The sequence below is a fragment of the Dendropsophus ebraccatus genome, chromosome 1 (assembly GCF_027789765.1).
Source record: "Dendropsophus ebraccatus isolate aDenEbr1 chromosome 1, aDenEbr1.pat, whole genome shotgun sequence".
NCBI classification, from domain to species: Eukaryota; Metazoa; Chordata; class Amphibia; order Anura; family Hylidae; genus Dendropsophus; species Dendropsophus ebraccatus.
The window spans coordinates 127013687-127032887 of NC_091454.1; the positions used below are offsets into that span (position 1 = coordinate 127013687).

Consider the following 19201-nt stretch of genomic DNA (forward strand, 5'->3'; position numbering starts at 1 on the left):
ATTCATTATGATTCCGGGAGCTCGAAATGGTTTAAATATTCATGCTGCTTTTCTGACAGTGTTATAATGAAAAATTAATCATGATGCCAGGAGCTCCTATCTGGAGTATACTGTGCGTGTCCTAAGGGTCCTTGTACACAGCCGAAATTCAGGGTCCACATACTGTCCACTATTGCACACAGTACGAGACCAATCCTAGTCTATTGGTAAATGCTCATGATCACAGATGCCATAGTTAGTGCACTGGCCAGGACCGAAAAAAAATTAGGATCTGTGGACTTTATAGTGAATTAATAAGTTTGCTTTCTTCACAAGTGCACAGTCCATGACTGCAGGCAGCCCAAAGGTCAAACTCTGTGCTTTATGGAAACAAACATGGATGCGTCCAGAAGGCACAACAGAGAATATAAACGGGTAACATTGTACAGGATTAGTAAATTTAAAAACATAGCTAACTCAGAGGACTATGAAAGAAATTGGCATTTTTTCCCTTCATTTTAGAAAATGGCAAATGCATCATTTAAAGTGCCCATTGTCAGATTTTTGCCTCATTTGGAGCAGCAGAAAGACCTCCATAACACTATGTGTTGGGGACGTTTAACATCATTAAACCTGTACATCAAGATAAAGACCATACCCACAATAGTTTGTTTGGATTTTTGTGTCACCAAGAGAAAATTTGCAGAAATTACAACTCACATCATCAGATCCCTCTTTTGGCTTCATTGGGTTAGCATTCAGGATCCCAATAACAGTCCCTTGGTCTGTTTTCCAGTGTTCTTTGTGTACATCACCAAACAAGAACAAAGACACACATGTATCCAAATTCTTTAAGTCATTCAGTCTCCAAATACTGAAAGTTTTTCCCTAAAAGAAAGATCATACAGCTAAAATATGAAGATACAATATTTATACTATAATATATCACAGTAAAATAAAAACAGCCAACACCACCTACATTATTAGAACTTTGTGGAGTCAACTTCTTTACAATTACACCGAAGGTCACCCAGTCCTGCTCTTCCAGCTTTTCTGTAGCTATTTTGTTCTTCAGCTGAAACAGTTTGATTAGCTTCCTTCCACCCATTTTCCTTTCCATTTCAGTGGAAGAAACCCTAGGTTTCCTTTAATACAGGAATAAATAAACAGAGTGTTGCAGTCAGTCAGGGATTTTTAATAAAGAAACAATGAAAAATGCAGATAGGGTTTTAGCAGTGCAATTTATGATAAAAGTTTAATTTAGTCAAACAAAGGAAAGGAGATGTCCTTCCTTTAAAGTTTTCTTTTAAATCAACTCCAAGAATTGGGTAAAACAACTGCAATAAATCTGTGTGTGACTCTCACCTAGGGCTTTCCTTATAAAACAATACTGAAAATTACCATACCGCTATAAAGTTTATATGCCTGGATATTTACATAAGTAATCAAACCAATGTTACCTAAGCCGCAGACCAGAGAACTTCTCAACATAAGCTTGATGACTGAGCGATCCATTGGAATGTGTTAGTGATGCTGTGACAGCAGTTGGCTTAGAAGATTTTTCTGGCTGGGATAAAAAACTTGGCGTTTGTTTTATAGGCGGACTTTTATTTTCTGCAAAAGAATAACAAAAGTTAAATAATTAACACAGCCTATTTATCTTTTTTGCATGAGAATTAGCATATGAAAATTGGCAGCCAGCAGGGGCGGGAAATTGATTACAACTACTAACTTACCTCTTCTTGTGCCTGCTGTGAGTGGTGGGACTGGCCACAGGACCCCTGGAGCTGACACATTACAACCCGGCTGTTGGACTGGCCGATCAGCCAGTCAGTGACTGGGGCGTGATGCCACTGCAGTGACTAGCTGAGTTGCCAGTCCATTAGCCAATACAGGCCTTTCCGCCTAAGAAACAATGTTATCTCAACTAGGGGGAAAATACATTTCGGTGGGGGTCCTGCTGCTCACTGCGGGCATGGGGAGAGGCAAGCTCTTACTTGGAATCAATTTCCCCTTTGCCAGATTTCATAAAGCGCCGGACTTCTCCTTTAAGTTCACATAAAACAAGGGCAAAGGCCCTCGTTGGTAAAGCTTAAAGATAAACTGCTACCCCTCACTAACTATTGTCAGAGTGTTTGCTACTAAATGCTGCTATTGACCACAGGGTTTAATATTTTAAGGTTAAACCTGTACATGTTTTAAATAAATGAAGGATTTTTAGTTGATATCGAGTAAACTAAGGTACTGCAGCTTCATCTGCACATTTAGAAAAATGACTGTGGCGTAACCTATATATATATAAAAAAAAAAAGGGGGGGGGCATTTAATGACAAACAGGCTAAGCTCTACTTGGTCATTGACATGGTATTAGGTAGCTACTGTAGCTACTATCAGGCCCTCTTTAACAATTAGGGACCAACTTCACTGATAAACCAGCCAACATAAGAGATCCCTTTTGCCTTTACCTGACATGTGCAACATCCTCTTAGGCGCTGCCTGGGGTTTTCCATTTGAGGTCTGTGGGCTTCCCAGCTGAGCTGCAAAGTCACTGGATTCATGCAACAGAGGGAGGTTCCTCTCCTTTAAAGGACTGCATTGTGACTTTGATGCTAAACACAAAAAGGTAAAAATTAGTGTTTTTCCCTTTTCCTTTAAATTAGATGGGATCCCTAGAAATAAACAGATCACAGGTTACTCCACAGCTAGGACCTCAGGCAATCTGCAGGTGAATCTAGTAGGAAATTAAAATGAATAGATCCCATACATGCATGGACCAAAGTGCCAAACAGTATAAAAGGTAACTAAATGTACATATGTATAGCATACAGAGAACCACTGGACAGACATAACATGCATGCACTGTGAGGTGGGTATAGTAGTTATGGCATAATAACTAAGGTACACGATCATGCCCCCACTCCGGCACACGTTTTGGCCTTAGCCTCTATCGAGGGGAGGATTTTGGGCTGAGGGTCAAGGTATTTCTGTTTCCCCATCCAATGATTATTCAACCAGGATGAGAGAACACAGGTGCGTGGTTAAAACACATACCCAACCAGTATCCAGCGCATGTAGCATGGCAGCGAGATCTCAGCCCATACAACAACAGTTAAGTTTCTTTTTTAGAAAAAAAAGACAACATTTTGGCTACCAACTTTTACAGCTTAACAAAAACTGCTTGGAGGGATTCAGGAATGTGTGAAGGTCTAAGGAGGAGAACCCTGTTATAGTAAAACACATGCAATATATCTTACCTGCCGTCTTAGTTTTGTTGTTAGGTGATTTCCGTTGTGGTACAGAACTTGGTGACTGGTTAATACCAGTCTGCTGAAGCTGTTGCTGCAACTTCTTCATCTGCTCCTGCATTTTTTTTAGTTCATCTAGTAAGTAATCAGAGACACCAACACCTTTAAACTGCCTTAAGGTAATGTTTAGCTCTAAGACACTTTTGTGTACACCTTTGTGAAAAGTCGGGATTCTAGATCAAAGCACCATATATTGATAGATGTACTATATTTTCACAACTAAGGGTGCGTTCACACGTAACGGATCTGCAGCGAGATCCACTGCGGATCCCTGCCCTGTACACTGAGGGCAGACAAACTTGCAGTGGGGTGGACATCCAGCTGCAAGTATGTCAGCAGCCCGCCCCTGGAGCGTATACATCACCTGCTCCCCGCTCCGGCTTGCTTCGGGGCTCCCAGCCTCTTCACATCCTGCTTAGCCAATCAGTGCGCTGTGGGGGGCAGCGCACTGATTGGCCGAGTGGAATATGCCGGGATCCCCCGAAGCAAGCCGAAGTGTGGAGAAGGTGATGTATACGCTCCAGGGGTGGGGTTAACGGAGTGGGCTGCTAACATACTCGAAGTGGGATGTCCATCCCGCTGCGAATTTGTCTGCCCTTAGTGTACAGGGCAGGGATACGCAGCGAGAAATCCGCTGCGGATCCATTACGTGCGAACACACCCTAAGAATCTGTAATACATAATGCAAATAATGAAATTTTGCAAATACACTGTAAAGAAAAGTATCATTGCTGGAAGGGAATACCAATTCTAACATACCCTTCACAACTAAACTATAAAATAATGTATTCCCAAGCAACTTGGTATAATAAAAGGTATTACTTTTACTTCTCTATCCTTTTGAAATTAAAGGGGAAAAAAATGGGAACTATAAAATGGCTAGTAATAATAGCATTTAAGTGTAACCCCTTACAATACCATAGAACAGCCAACCTTTGAGAAAAAAAATCCTTTTATAAATATGCGATTTGTAGATTATAATGTTATATTACATTGAAAGTTGTGATCCCAGATCTCACTGAGGCAACAGATCATTTGATACATATTATTCTTCTTAAATGTGATTGTGTAGTCCTACATTTTCATACAATCCACTTTCTGAACAGGACCTGTGAGTCATATGAATAATATCTAAAATGCTACCCATGTGACAGGTGTATCAATTATTACCTTCCAGTTCTTCCCTGGATTTATCCAGGCTAGAGGACGGTGACTGCTTTTTGGACTCAAGAACAGGTGTATTGTCTTCCAGGTCATCAATATCTCCAAACAATGTTGTGAAATCTTCTTGCACTCCTTCAGTATCGTGTCCTTCAGCTGCACTGTCACTTTCATGGTAAGACCCTGCTTCATCTCCATCAAACAGTTCATCAAATGCATCAGGCTCACTAGAGGAGTCAGGGAAGTCAGCATGGCTGCTCTCAGCACCTTCACCTTCTTCTAGCAGCGAAGTCAGCAGCTCTAAGTCAGCATCACCTGATGAAGCCAAGGACTACTTTACTGACAGTCACAAAAACAAAACCACAAACCAATTCAAGAATTCAGGCAATTTTTTAAAACAGTAACAGTATGTAACAGTACAGGCCCTTTAATGGTCAATGTCCACTTCACATTAGTGAACCTTTATTACACCAATGCAATGTTTCAGTATGAACATCATACTCACTGTCACATGCTCATGCACACCAAAAAGTATACTGAGGAAGTCATGGTGATGGCTGAATGTGTGGGGTGCCTTCCCACCTTACCCAGTGCCTCCATTTTAAACAAGGTGAATTACCTACTTCATTTTTTTGGTATGCATACCGCATTATTCACTATCTTTTTTATTTATTTCTTTTACTAACTGAATGCTCCATGTAGTATAATAGGGTCAGTCTTTTGTGGGGTATTCTAGCAGGATACAGGAAGTTAGGTTTTAAAGGGGTTATCCAGCGCTACAAAAACGTGGCCACTTTCCCCCTACTGTTGTCTCCAGATTGGGTGGGGTTTTGAAACTCAGTTCCATTGAAGTAAATGGAGCTTAATTGCAAACCACACTTGACCTGGAGACAACAGTAAGGGGAAAAGTGGCCATGTTTTTGTAGTGCTGGTTAACTCCTTTAAATATTTTTAATGTTGTTGATGGTCATTTCAGGAGGCCTGTCTCCCATATACTTCTTCGGTTCACGGAGCATCACCAAAGGTATGTATGCAGCGCTCCTGTGATCTGCACCTGGAAATGGCAGCACAGATATATGCATAGCCAGGCTGACAGTTCCCCTTTAGCTCTAGTGGCCAGAATGGAGACTACAAGATTAGATTAAAATGTAGATAGAATTGTAAAAAATGAAAACCAAAATTGTTTGAAAATTTTAACATAAAAACTTTATTTGAAAAATAGGTAATTTTTTAACAGCACATCCCTAACACCATTAGTTTTCTAAATGGATATTTTTATTATGTTAAATCTACTGACTTACCCTCCATGTTGAGCGGCAGTGGTTTTATGGGTAACCCAGTTGTAACTGCAATAACCAAGAAAGAAACTAGAATTATAACAAAGCATAAGTAGTAAGTAACCATCTGAACAGGAGCCGTTCTAATATAGAGCGTAATACAGTGCTATATGATGTCTGTACGTTAGAGTTTGCTTCTGTCACACAACTGTGCAGTTACACTTAGGGTATGTTCACACTGAGTAATAGGCGAGGAATCCGTGCTTAATTTTACACATATTCGCTTTAAAATGCCAACCATAAAATATTTACAGAGCAATGCCCCACTGTGATCAATGGGATTTCTACTCTGTTGTTCACACGGGGGAATTTTCGCATGGAATTTTACCCCCAAAGATTTGCCATGTCAATTCTTTGGGTGGATTCTGTTAAAGAAATCCCATAGAAATCATTGGGGCTTTGAAATTCCGCTCTGAAGAAGAGAAAATTTAAAGCACAAAACTTTCCTCTTCAATTCTTTGCCTATTCCTCAGTGTGAACATACCCTTAGCTATAGATCTACCACAACCTACAATACCTCAGTGATTACACAAGTAATCCTGGTGCAGGGATGAAATAACTAGCTTTTTGGTGTTTCCCATCCAGTGATCAGTGTTACAGAACTTGGAGGTTATTATGTAGTGCAATTCCCCATGGCTGCAGAAGTTGGATGCAACCCCAGGGCTGCAAGGAAATCATTGACACAGCCACATGCTGTAACCATGTTTTCCAGGACTCCCCAGGGCTGCATCCAACAAACGCAGAGCTCGGGTTCGGTGTCCTCCTGCAGGATCTCCAGGTCCCCCACTGACCTTTTCCATTTCATAAATGAACTCATCTCAGTAGTGACATCTCTTTCAGTCAATCACTGACTAACACGGCACATCGCTGTGAACGGTCTTGTCTCAGAAGTGGTGACAGCTGTGGTCAGTGGGGGACTCAGAGACGCTGCAGGAGGACACTGGGGAGTGTGGAGAGGTAATATTAAGATATTTATTTATATATTTATTATTTATGTTTTATATAAGGGCAGCATTATATCAAGAGTTTTTAAATGCCAGAGTACCCCTTTAATCTGTTGTGGATTTTATGGTGCAGATTTCAGCTACTGAGAATACAGCTATACAAAATAAATCAGTGCCATTCCTCTGTTATTACTACTGGAAATGCATAAATAGACATACCAAAAGGGTTGTGTCTCTGTATAGCCTGGGATTGTTAGCAATCACTGGACAGTGTCATGTGTAGGGACAAGGAGCTGCCAGTGTATTCACACATCCCTGGGAGTAACAGCAAAACATGCAGCCAATTTATGGTCTTCTTAATGTATTATTTATGGGGAAAACAAGAGTTTACTACAAAGGGCATGTTAAAAGTGGTAAATGGTATACTTATCTGATCCCAATGGGGTGAGATCACCTAATACTATCATAGCCAGCACCACCCTAGCTGACCAGTCATGTGGCCTCTAAAAGGAGGAGTCTGGGCAAAACAAAAAAATACAGTGCTGCCAGGGAGGTGACAGAACATAATAAAGGATTAATACTTACCTGTCCCCGTGCCCCCCATATTGCCACATCGCAGGGTAAGTATAATTTCTTATGCAATTTATTATGCATTGAATTTATCGTTTTGGCTGGACTTCTTTAACCCCTTAAGGACAGAGCCTGAAATGGCCTTAAGGACAAGAGACAAATTTTATGAATATGACCAGTGTCACTTTATTCATTAATAACTTCGGGATGCTTTTACCTATCCGGCTGATTCTGAAATTGTTTTCTCGTGACATATTGTACTCTACATTTCTGGTAAATTGGAGTAGATACTTATAACAAATCTTTATGAAAAAACCCAAAATAACGTGAAAAATTGTGAAAAAATGCATTTTTCCAACTTTGAAACTTTTCTGCTTATACAGAAAATGGTTATGCCACATAAATTATATATTCCCTTACGTCCCATTGGCATCACAACATATGGGGTAAATTCGCCCCTGCGACGAAGGAATATTTAATGAAAAAATAACAATTAAATTTTAATCCCCTCCTCCATGAGGTATAAATAAGCTCCACCTCCCCCTAGACCCCAGTCTTTTTTACTTCGTTGCTGTTAGCCCTAGGGGACTTTGTCCCTCCTCCGTTTTTATGCTTTGTTAACCTGTTGCATTCAGGTTTTCTCTCCAGGTAATGATTGCTGGGATGCCGCTGGAGCCGGTGTCCAGGTAGTATCCTGAATTTGCTTCTGCAGGTCTTAGCTTTTAAGTTTTTCTTACCTAGTGCGTCTTGGAACGCACTCTGCGTGTCACCCGAGCCGCTGGCTTTTCTTCCAGTCGCGTTCGACTGTGGAACGCATCGGCGCTGCGTGCGTCTCAGCAATGCGTTCCGGGGGCCGGCAGCGGCGCGCGCTCTCTGCATGCCGGATTAGCTGTGTGTTCAAGGCAGAAGGTAAGATGTTGCTACCTCTAGGTCTGGCTGTCTTCCTCTGGAAGGATTTTCTGTGGCTCATTTGGATCTAATAGAAAACATCTGAGTGCAAAGTGCTGTGATCTCTCTTCTATATACTTAAAAGTAAGTGTTGCTGCCACCTAGTGTCTCTTTCCGATATCACTCTAGCCAGGCTAGTGGTTTATATGTATTGTAATACATTGATTATTTGCAGATGTCTGAAATGGAGACCAGTCCTGCTGCTGTCAAAAGACCTTCTAAGGGTGCGTTCACACCTACCGCATCCGCAGCTTATTTTTCCGCGGAAATCCGCAGGTCTGGTGGTGCAGATTTCAACCTGCGAGAAATCCGCGTATGTGTGCGTTTTGCGTTTTTCTGCAGCAAGTTTATCGCAACTGAAATGTCCGTTTAGAATGAGAGACATTTTAAACTGACATTTCAGTTGCGATAAACTTGATGCAGAAAAACCGCAAAACGCACACATATGCGGATTTCTCGCAGGTTGAAATCTGCACTACCAGACCTGCGGATTTCTGCAGAAAAATAAGCTGCGGATGCGGTAGGTGTGAACGCACCCTAAGGAAGCACTTCATGTGCCGTGTGAGACTCCTCTACCTGACGGCTATGGATACCGTTGGAGGATCATTTTTTCCAGATAAGATTCATCCTTTCTTTCATAAAAATATTTATGAATGCCTAAAAATATTTATAATGCCTAAGTACTCTGTCCTTCATGCAGACCAAAACCTATGAGGAACCTGATGTTCAGGATGTAGTTGTATGGGTCAAGGACTATGTGCAAAAGACTTTAGCGGCTAATGAGAATCGCCGCCCGTGTCCTAAGTTAAAGACCAAATGGAGTATTTCTCTCTCTACTCCCAGCCTTTGAGTATATTACTTTATGGCTGTAGGATTATGGTCATTTTCAGTTTTACTGTGATTGATGAAGTTAAGTCATCATCTTCTTCTGAAACCTCTTCTACTTCTGAAGATGAGAAAGAATTATTCAAGGGGTATTTCACAGCTGATAGAATTCACAAGCTCTGAGAAGCTGTGCAAGCTGAAATACACCCTGAGGAAATAGAAGAGGATAGGATTGGTCCTCCTCAAAAAAGCCTAGGGCTTTTTCTGTGGTTAAGACTTCATTGTCTATGTTACAGGCGGAATGGAAGGAACCGGAAAAGGCTCCGGGTTTGAGCAAGAGGTTTAAGACCTTATATGTTCTCAAGGAAGAACAATGTAAGGACTGGATTGAGCCTCCAAAGGTGGACCCGGCCATAGCCAAACTGTCGAAATGTACTGTGCTGCCTGCGGAGGACGGATCCAATCTTAAGGATCCGATGGATAGAAGGGTGGACGTAGCCCTCAAGAGATCATATACGGCAGCAGCAGCCCAAGGGGCAGTCTCCATTTCTTCTTTTGAGGTTTCTAGAAGCCTAAGAAGATGGCTGACCAAGGTCCAGGAAAATTTGGAAGGTAGAGCTAGCAGGGACAAGGTCCTTCGCTCCTTAAAAAAGGTCATTATGGCCATTGACTTCCTCTGCGATGCTGCATCTCAGGGAACCAGGTTAGCGTAAAAAAACTAGTACGCTCTCGACCGCTGCCGAAGGGCGCTATGGTTAAAACCCTGGGTTGGAGATGCTAACTCCAAAATTCAGCTCTGCAATATAGAGTTCCAGCCAGGTAGGCTGTTTGGCTCTGAGCTGGATAAATTAATGAAGGAATTGTCTGACAAGGAGGGGAAGTCCCTACCATTGTCCTATAAAAGCCGTGATTCCTTTTGCAGAGCAAAATCTCCTCAGCGAGGCAAAGGGAGATACCAGTACAGAGGTTGAGGAAGAAACTATTCCAGAAGAGGTTCCGGGAAGCAGCAGAATAAGGACACCAACAAGAAACCAGACTTCTGACGCAGAAGCTGTCCAGTGGGAACACGTCTGAGTTTGTTTCTCCCTGCCTGGGAAGAATTAAGAAAAGATCACTGGGTGTTAAATATTATTCAAAATGGTTATGTCCTTCATTTATCATCTCTTCCTCCTCCAAGATTTCTTCTGTCAAGAAATCTTAAGCCAGAAAGACACTTAGTCCTAGAGACAGAAATTCTTTACCTCCTTTCCATTGAGGCTCTAGAGGATGTTCCTCTATCTGAGATCGGTCAGGGAGTTTACTCCCCAGTGTTACTAGTGCTGAAGCCATCCGGAAATTGGAGGCTTATTATAGATTCGCGATATCTCAACAGGTGCATCGTAAAGAAGACGTTCCACATGGAGAACATAAGATCGGTAAAATCTATCCTCCAGGAGGGAGATTTTATGGTCACCATAGATCTACCGGATGCATATCTTCATGTACCGATTCTGAAGGCTCACAGGAGAGCCTTCGCCATCCAAATCCAGGGGAAGGTAAGACACTTACAATTCAAAGTCCTTCCATCCGGAATACCTCCGCACCCTTTGTTTTCACATAGGTAGTGTCACCATGATGGTTCGCTTCCGTTTACAGGGGATAAAGTTATCCCTTACCTGGACGATTGGTTGATTATGACTCAGACTCAGGATCTTCTGAGAGTTCAGTTGAACTATGTCCAGGACATACTTCAACAATTAGGTTGGCTTATCAACATAGAGAAATCAGACTTAATTCCTAATTCCTCCTCGTCAGGTATCCATACGAACATAAATGCGCTTTCTAGGGTTTCTTGCCTCAGCTGCGGACGCGGTGCCATGGGCGTTATGGCACATGAGATTTCTTCAGAGAGAAGCACTAACAATATGGAACCGAGGACTGAAGGACTTGGATGCGATGCATGTTCTATCGACTCAAACAAGACATTCTCTAATGTGGTGGAGACAAGTCAAACATGGAGTTTTATTTTCAGAACCACACTGGATAACCATCACGACAGATGCTTCAGGAACAGGTTGGGGAGCTCATCTGACAGTCATCACGACTGCAGGATCTTGGAGTCAACAGGAATCCGCTCTGCCCTCCAATGTGAGGGAGCTGAGAGCGATTTACCTAGCTCTTCTTCATTTTTCTCCTCCTATTTTACAGAGAGCAGTCAGAATCCGGATGAACGACAGGACCTGTGTGGCGTACCTAAACAGGGAGGTACCAGATCCCCTTCTCTCCTCAGGGAAGTAGAGAAGATTTTTCTGTTGGGCAGAAACCAGAATAACCAGACTCTCTGCAATTCATATCAGGGGTGTCAACAATATATTGGCGGATTGACTGAGTTGAGGCCTGACATTACCGAGGGAATGGTCTCTCTCAAGGAGAGTGTTCATTCAATTAACCCAGAGGTGGGGGCTTCCTCAGAGAGACCTCATGGCATCAGCAAGCAATGCCAAACTGAGGAATTTCTGTTCCCTTTACAGGGCAGACAATCCCACGGTAGTGGACTCAATGACAATACCATGGACATACCAGCTGGCGTATATCTTTCGTCCCATAGCCATGATTCCCAGAGTTTGACGAAGATCAGTCTAGATCAGTCGTCAGTAATATTAATAACTCCCTTCTGGCCGAAGGGGTCATGGTTCATCCTGCCCATGAATATGAGCAGAGGGGAATTTTGGAGATTACCTCTGCATCCGGATCTAATATTCCAGGGTCAACATCTGTGCAGGAATCTTTCCAGCCTCAGCTTGACAGCTTGGAGACTGAGTGGACCGTATTAGACTCTAGTTTTTCTGAGAAGGTATAGTATACTCTTTCTCACGCTCGTAGTAGCACTACAAATAAATCTTATGCACGTATTTGGAAGATTTTCAAGATTGGTGTGCGAGTATTGATGGACTTAAACCTTCTACTCCACAGTCATTGGAGTTTTTACAGGAAGGCTTCTATAAAGGATTAAAACCTAGTTTCATCAAGGTGCAGATAGCAGCCCTCTCTGCACACCTAAACTCACGTTTCTTTCAGATCTTGGAGGTAAAGAATTTTGTTAAGGCTAGACTAGGCCTAACCTGGTAAAGCAGGTAGACCCATGGGACTTATCCTTTGTGTTGAGACGCCTGTGTCTTCCTCCCTTTTAAGCCTTGGGAGGAAGTAGACTTCAAGTTAACATTGAAAGTTTCTCTTTTACTAGCCATTACCTCTGCTAAGAGAGTTGGAGAACTTCAAGCCCTTGACTCCGCACCTCCATACGTGATTTTTTTCCCAAGACAAGGTTATCCTTGGGTTCCTTCCAGGATTCCTGCCTATGGTGGCTTCATTTGCCAACATCAACCAGCCAATAGTATTGCCTGTATTTTCTCCTACTGGATCATCTAAAGAAGACTTGGATCTTTCTTTATTGGACGTATCCAGAGCTATCAAGATCTATCTACATAGAGTAGGTGATTTTCGTAAAGAAGAGAATTTCTTTATCCCTTTCGCAGGAAAGAACAAGGGGAGAAAGGCTTCAAAACCTTCAATATTCAGATGGATCTGTGACTCCATTGCCTTATGTTACTCCTCTGCTGATCTGGATCCACCAGAATTTACCAGGGCTCACTCTACTAGAGCTGTGGCCTCCACTTGGGCAGAGCGTGCCGCTGTGCCACTTGAGGACATATGCCAGGCAGCTACCTGGTCATCTTTGACTACCTTTGTGAGATATTTCAGGCTGGATACTTCTTTCTTGTCAAGAACAACCTTTGCAAGATCTGTTCTTAATGCGGACGTAATAAATAACCCACCCATTGGGGATAATGCTTGCTAATTCCCCATATGTTGTGATGCCAATGGGACGTAAGGGAAGCTAAAATTATTATGTTAATTTGTTTTCCCTAAGACCCATTGGCATCACAAGACTCCCTCCCTGTGTTTTATGTTTCTTTATAATTAGACTGAGGTCTAGGGGGAGGTGGAGCTTATTTATACCTCATGGAGGAGGGGATTAAAATTTAATTGTTATTTTTTCATTAAATATTCCTTCGTCCCAGGGGCTCGCAGGGGCGAATTTACCCCTTATGTTGTGATGCCAATGGGTCTTAGGGAAAACAAATTAACATAATAATTTTAGCTTAAATAGCATTAGCAACATGTCTACTTTATGTTGGCGGCATTTATTAAACCATCTTTCTTTTTTTTTTTTAGACAATAGAAAGCTTAAAACATTAGTAGCAAATTTCCAAATATTTAGTAAAATTTCAAAATCAGATATTTTTAGGGACCTGTTCAGGTTTAAAGTGTATTTGAGGGGACTATGTTAAAAGCCCCACAAAGCACCCCATTTCAGAAACTGCACCCCCCAAACTCTGCAAAAGCACATCCAGAAATTTTTAGAAAATTGTAAGAAATTTGAAAATTTTAATTTTCTGTGCAGAGATTTTATTGTAATCCAATATCTTTCATAATGATAAACCTATTAGCAGAGAAATGCACCCCAATATTGATTGCTCCGTTTCTGCAGTTTATAGAAATACCCCATATGTGGCCCTATTGCGCTATTTGACGCAACCACAAGCCTCAGATATAAGGGAGCGCCTAGTGAATTTCAACGCCTCCATTATATTTGGTCATTTTTGACTGTACCACTTCAGGTTGGCAGAGGCTCTGGGGTGCCAAAACCTAAAAAACACCCCTAAAGGGACACCATTTAGAAAACTACACCCCTCGAGGAATGTAACAAAGGGTGCGGTGAGCATCTGGACCCCACAGGTGCTTCACAGATTTTCAGAACAATGTGGCATATAAAAGGAAAAATTCTATTTTTTACACTAAAATGTTGTTCTAGCCTTCATTTTTCATTTTTACAAGGGGATAAAAGAAAAAAAAAAAAACACCAAACGTGTAGCCCAGTTTCTCCCGAGTACGGAAATACCCCACATGTGGACATAAAGTGCCAAGCGGGCGCAGGACGAGCCTCCAAAGGGAAGGAGCGCCAATTGGCATTTGGAAGCTGGATTTCACTGGAATGGATTTCATGAGCCATGTCGCATTTACAGAGCCCTCGTGCTGCCAAAACACTGGAACCCCCCCACAAGTGACCCCATTCTGGAAACTACACCCCTCAAGGAATCTAACAAGGGGTGCAGTGAGCATATGGACCCCGCTGGTGACGGGCACAAATGTGGAACAATGTGACGTGAAAGTGAAAATTTTCATTTTTTCACTTTCACGGCACAAATGTGCCCGTCATCAAGGGGTCCATATCCTCATTGCACCCCTTGTTAGATTCCCTGAGGGGTGTAGTTTCCAGAATGGGGTCACTTGTGGGGGGGTTTCCAGTGTTTTGGCAGCACGAGGGCTCTGTAAATGCAACATGGCGTTCATCATCCATTCTGGCCACATCCAGCCTGCAAAATCCAAATGGCACTCTTTCCCTTAGGAGGCTTGCCCTGCGCCCACATGGCGCTTTATGTCCACATGTGGGGTATTTACGGACTCGGGGGAAATTGCTCTACACCCCACATGTGGACATAATGTGCCATATGGGCACAGGGCAAGCCACCAAATGGACAGAGCGCCATTTAGAGGCTGAAATGGTGGATGGAGGCCATGTCGCAATTACAAAGCTCCTGTGCTGCCAGGACAGTAGAAACCCCCCACAAGTGACCCCATTATGGAAACTACACCCCATAAGGAATCTAACAAGGGGGGCAGTGAGGATATGGACCCCACTGGTAACAGGCACATATGTAGAACATGTGCCGTGAAAATAAAAAATACCATGCCATATCCTCACTGCACCCCTTGTTAGATTCCTTATGGGGTGTAGTTTCCAGAATGGGGTCACTTGTGGGGGGTTTCTACTGTCCTGGCCGCACAGAAGCTTTGTAATTGCATCATGGCATCCTCTAATGGGAATGGTGGTCATACCTATTTAGCTGGGGAAAAGGGACCATTCTAATTTATTTGGGGGTATTAGGCCAATTATTAGTTTATAAGGTTGAAAATGACAGGTGTCCATCAAATTCAACCTGTGTTGATCCAGAGGAAGGCAAAAAAACCCGTGAGGCAGACGACAGTAGCCTCATCACTGGGAAAAAATTCCTTCCTGACTCCATAATGGCGATCAGAATAATCCCCGGATCAACGTGACCCCTGAAATAGGAATAAGGGACAGAATTTAGATAATGTAGAACCCCAATGACGTGTGGTGCGCCTTGGAGCGATCCAGTATGCAGAGGCTGGGGGGGATCACTGGTAAATGGTGTCCTTCCTGATCCCCTTGTTATGCCACACTCTGCACTTCTTCTGGGGTCTCCTGTTTTTCAGTGTGGGGGACGTCACCTGGAAAATGTTTCCCTGGTGCGATACGGGGTCCTTCATATCCAGAAGCGCTGGCTGCTAAATATTAGGGCTCTATTACTACTTCTGATATTTTTTGATCGTGCCGCAAGCTACAGTAGCTCGGGCAGCGAGGAACCAGAAGAGGGGGGTGCTGGTATAAAAGTTTTCACCGTACAGGTGGTAACCTTTATCCAGCAGTGGGAAGATCAGTTCCCAAATGATCTCCCCACTAACTCAGAGGATTGGGGGGGGGGATCAGGATTCGGGTGTCCCTTCCTTCATACACTCTAAGCGTACGTGCACACTGCGGAATGGCGAAGGATAACCCTTTGTGCATTCCACAGCTGGCACCCGCCGGCGGACTGATGGAGGCGCGTGTCTCCGCTCCGACGACGGAATCTGCCCGTGCATAGAACGGAGTCTATGACATGGGTGGAGACACGCGCCCGCATCAGTCCGCCGGCGGGTGCCAGCTGCGGAATGCACAAAGGGTTATCCTTCGCCATTCCGCAGTGTGCACGTACCCTAAGTCTGTAAGTGTACCCTGAGGTACTCTCACAGTTTGTAGAATTTCCCGCCATACCGTCATCTCCTATTGGGACGGTACTGGCGGAAAAGACGTGTCTGGGGGGCAGCGTACGCTACGCTACCCCCAGACACGTCACTGGATGATGAGGATGAATGGAGGAAAGAAGGATCCCCCCCATTCATCCTCACTGGCTGTTTCAGTGTCGGAGGCAATAATAACGTATGCGTCCGACGCAGAAAACACCCTGGGGGCCATCTTTATATGGGGACTAGTATATGGGGTATGTAAATGTGTAGTGGTGTAGTGTAAAACTTTATTTCATGTAGTGTGGTGTAATGTAGTGTTTTTTACAGTAAGAAAAATATCCCTACGCCAAGAAAGGAGCTGCTGATAAATGCCGCACTTATCAGCAGACAGTGGCGGTAGGATATAGGGGGGGAAAAATGCCCCTACGCCAAAAGGAGTTGCTGATCAGCAGCGCACTTACATGCGATGCTGATCAGCACTCAGCGGCGTTAGGGCGCATAAAAAGGTTAAAAAAAATTGGGGGGGGGGGGGGGGGGGGGGGAACCCAAAAAACTTTGTAACCCAAAGCAACTGATCAGTGAATAATATTCACTGATCAGCCGCTAGGGGGCAGTAGAGCGACGCTGGCGAAGACTTCCGAGGCCCGAAGAGCCGAAGATTTCCGAAGTTAGACAACGCTGGACCAACGAAACCCGGAAGCGACGCGACGAAGAAAATGCTGCGGAGCGCAGATAGTCGCTCCGGACGGCCCGATCAGGTGAGTATAGTGCACGTACACTATATATACCTGTTTTGCACCCCTCAGCTACCTAGCTGAGGAGTGCAGAACCCGTCGACACTGTTTTAACAGTTTGATCGCCGTGATGGGCCGGCCGGTACTGGCCGGCCTATCACGGCGAACATGGGGGTGGCACCGGCGCCACAGGGATGGCCGACAAGCAGGGATGGCCTGCTATAAATTAGCGATCGGGGAATAGCCATAACACAGCTAGGACACACTACATATAGGGATAGCCATAACACAGCTTCCCTCCAGATATGACACAATACATACAGGAATAGCCATAACACAGCTTCCCTGCAGATAGGACACACTACATATAGGGATAGCCATAACACAGCTTCCCTGCAGATAGGACACTACATATAGGGATAGCCATAACACAGCTTCCCTCCAGACATGACACACTACATATAGGAATAGCCATAACACAGCTTGCCTCCAGATATAAAACAATACATACAGGAATAGCCATAACACAGCTTCCCTGCAGATAGGACACACTACATATAGGGATAGCCATAACACAGCTTCCCTCCAGATATGACACAATACATACAGGAATAGCCATAACACAGCTTCCCTCCAGATACCACATACTACATATAAGGATAGCCATTACACAGCTTCCCTGCAGATACCACACACTACATATAGGAATAGCCATAACACAGCTTCCCTGCAGATATGACGCAATACATATAGGGATAGCCATAACACAGCTTCCCTGCAGATATGACGCAATACATATAGGGATAGCCATAACACAGCTTCCCTGCAGATAGGACACACTACATATAGGGATAGCCATAACACAGCTTCCCTCCAGATATGACACAATACATACAGGAATAGCCATAACACAGCTTCCCTCCAGATACCACATACTACATATAAGGATAGCCATTACACAGCTTCCCTGCAGATACCACAAACTACATATAGGAATAGCCATAACACAGCTTCCCTGCAGATATGACGCAATACATATAGGGATAGCCATAACACAGCTTCCCTGCAGATATGACGCAATACATATAGGGATAGCCATAACACAGCTTCCCTGCAGATATGACGCAATACATATACGGATAGCCATAACACAGCTTCCCTACAGATATGACGCAATACATATAGGGATAGCCATAACACAGCTTCCCTGCAGATAGGACGCAATACATATAGGGATAGCCATAACACAGCTTCCCTCCAGATATGACGCAATACATATAGGGATAGCCATAACACAGCTTCCCTGCAGATATGACGCAATACATATACGGATAGCCATAACACAGCTTCCCTACAGATATGACGCAATACATATAGGGATAGCCATAACACAGCTTCCCTGCAGATATGCCAGCTATGTACCTGTGCCGGATAACTGCCCGGTAAGACAAGTCACCAAGATTCCGTACAAAGAAGACGCGCCAAGTGTTCAACCAACAAGTCCCGCCCCGTACAGAACGTCACTGCGTTTGGCGCCCGCTCTAGCAAGACACATACGCGCCGGTATCCTGTACGAAGGAACTAGCAAAAGCCTCTCTGTACGCACTCTATGGTAGTGTCATCCCTCCGTCGCTTTCCATTGGTTGAGAACGAAGACGTCATGGGCGCCATATTTAATACTGGAAAGAAAAAAAATATCAGCGGGAGGTTTCGGGTAAGTTGCCCACCTTGTGTGTGGTGGACGGCGGCCATCTTTTGGTTGGTACAAGGTGGTGGAGCCTCTGCTGTAAGGTTTGTAGTGAAGTTAACATCCGTTATGTTGTTGACATGTCGTACACTGTAGAATTAGCTTATCCGGTGCCGGATTCTGAGGGTGTTAGCCTATTGATGGGCAGCTGCCCTGCTCACCCCAAGACACAGAGCATCCTGTGATATGTGCAGCAAAGTGACCATATAGTGAGTAGGACCTGTACTGCTGCACACTAGGAAACTCCTGATCCACTAGTGTGGGCTGTCTGTGACTAGCTGTCATACACTGCTGCTGATCCCTCTGTGCTGCTGTGGGGACTATTACATGCATTCAGTCCTGTGATCTGCCAGATGTCGGCCACACCACAGATTTCTGCCTGCACTGATGGATGTTTCTCTTGTGACAATGTAACCATCCCAGTCACCACAGGTAACACAGCAGATCACTACAATATTATTCTTACCATCCTACGCCCAGTTTTACCATGATCAAGCCTGTTACCCGCTACAGACGGGTGTGTTCATCGCCATTTTACACACCGGGCCACATTTACATTAGTTGTTCTGCCCCAATGACCAGAAATTAGGACACATTTATTATACATCGGCCAAAATGTCTTTTCTCTCAGACAGAATGATAAATCTGGCCCATAGGGGGCCTTAAAGAGCAGTAAAGTGCGCCTCACAAAGGGATGTGGCATAACCTAAATCCTACCATGCACCAACATTTGGGCTAATGA

General features: G+C 43.8%; 2 protein-coding genes across 4 annotated transcripts in view; one reads left to right on the forward strand and one right to left on the reverse strand.

The window, feature by feature from the left end:
• The window catches only part of MCM10 (minichromosome maintenance 10 replication initiation factor), a 40066-nt gene extending 21761 nt beyond the window's left edge, over positions 1-18305 (reverse strand). The window contains exons 1-8 of the mRNA XM_069978730.1: positions 18135-18305; positions 5747-5791; positions 4455-4760; positions 3234-3359; positions 2445-2588; positions 1440-1593; positions 959-1124; positions 700-867 (exon numbers count right to left, since the gene is read on the reverse strand). Of these exons, the coding sequence (XP_069834831.1) occupies positions 700-867; positions 959-1124; positions 1440-1593; positions 2445-2588; positions 3234-3359; positions 4455-4760; positions 5747-5753 (1071 nt within the window). The 5' untranslated portion in view covers positions 5754-5791; positions 18135-18305. The remainder of the gene's footprint in view (positions 1-699; positions 868-958; positions 1125-1439; positions 1594-2444; positions 2589-3233; positions 3360-4454; positions 4761-5746; positions 5792-18134) is intronic.
• The window catches only part of THAP9 (THAP domain containing 9), a 29068-nt gene continuing 28167 nt past the window's right edge, over positions 18301-19201 (forward strand). The window contains exon 1 of one of the 3 annotated variants that reach the window (XM_069978712.1): positions 18301-18426. Coding sequence is in view for 1 of the 3 variants with exons in the window: in XM_069978694.1 (XP_069834795.1) it covers positions 18813-18891 (79 nt within the window). In the remaining 2 variants the exon portion in view is untranslated. The other 2 variants (XM_069978704.1, XM_069978694.1) reach the window with 2 other exon arrangements.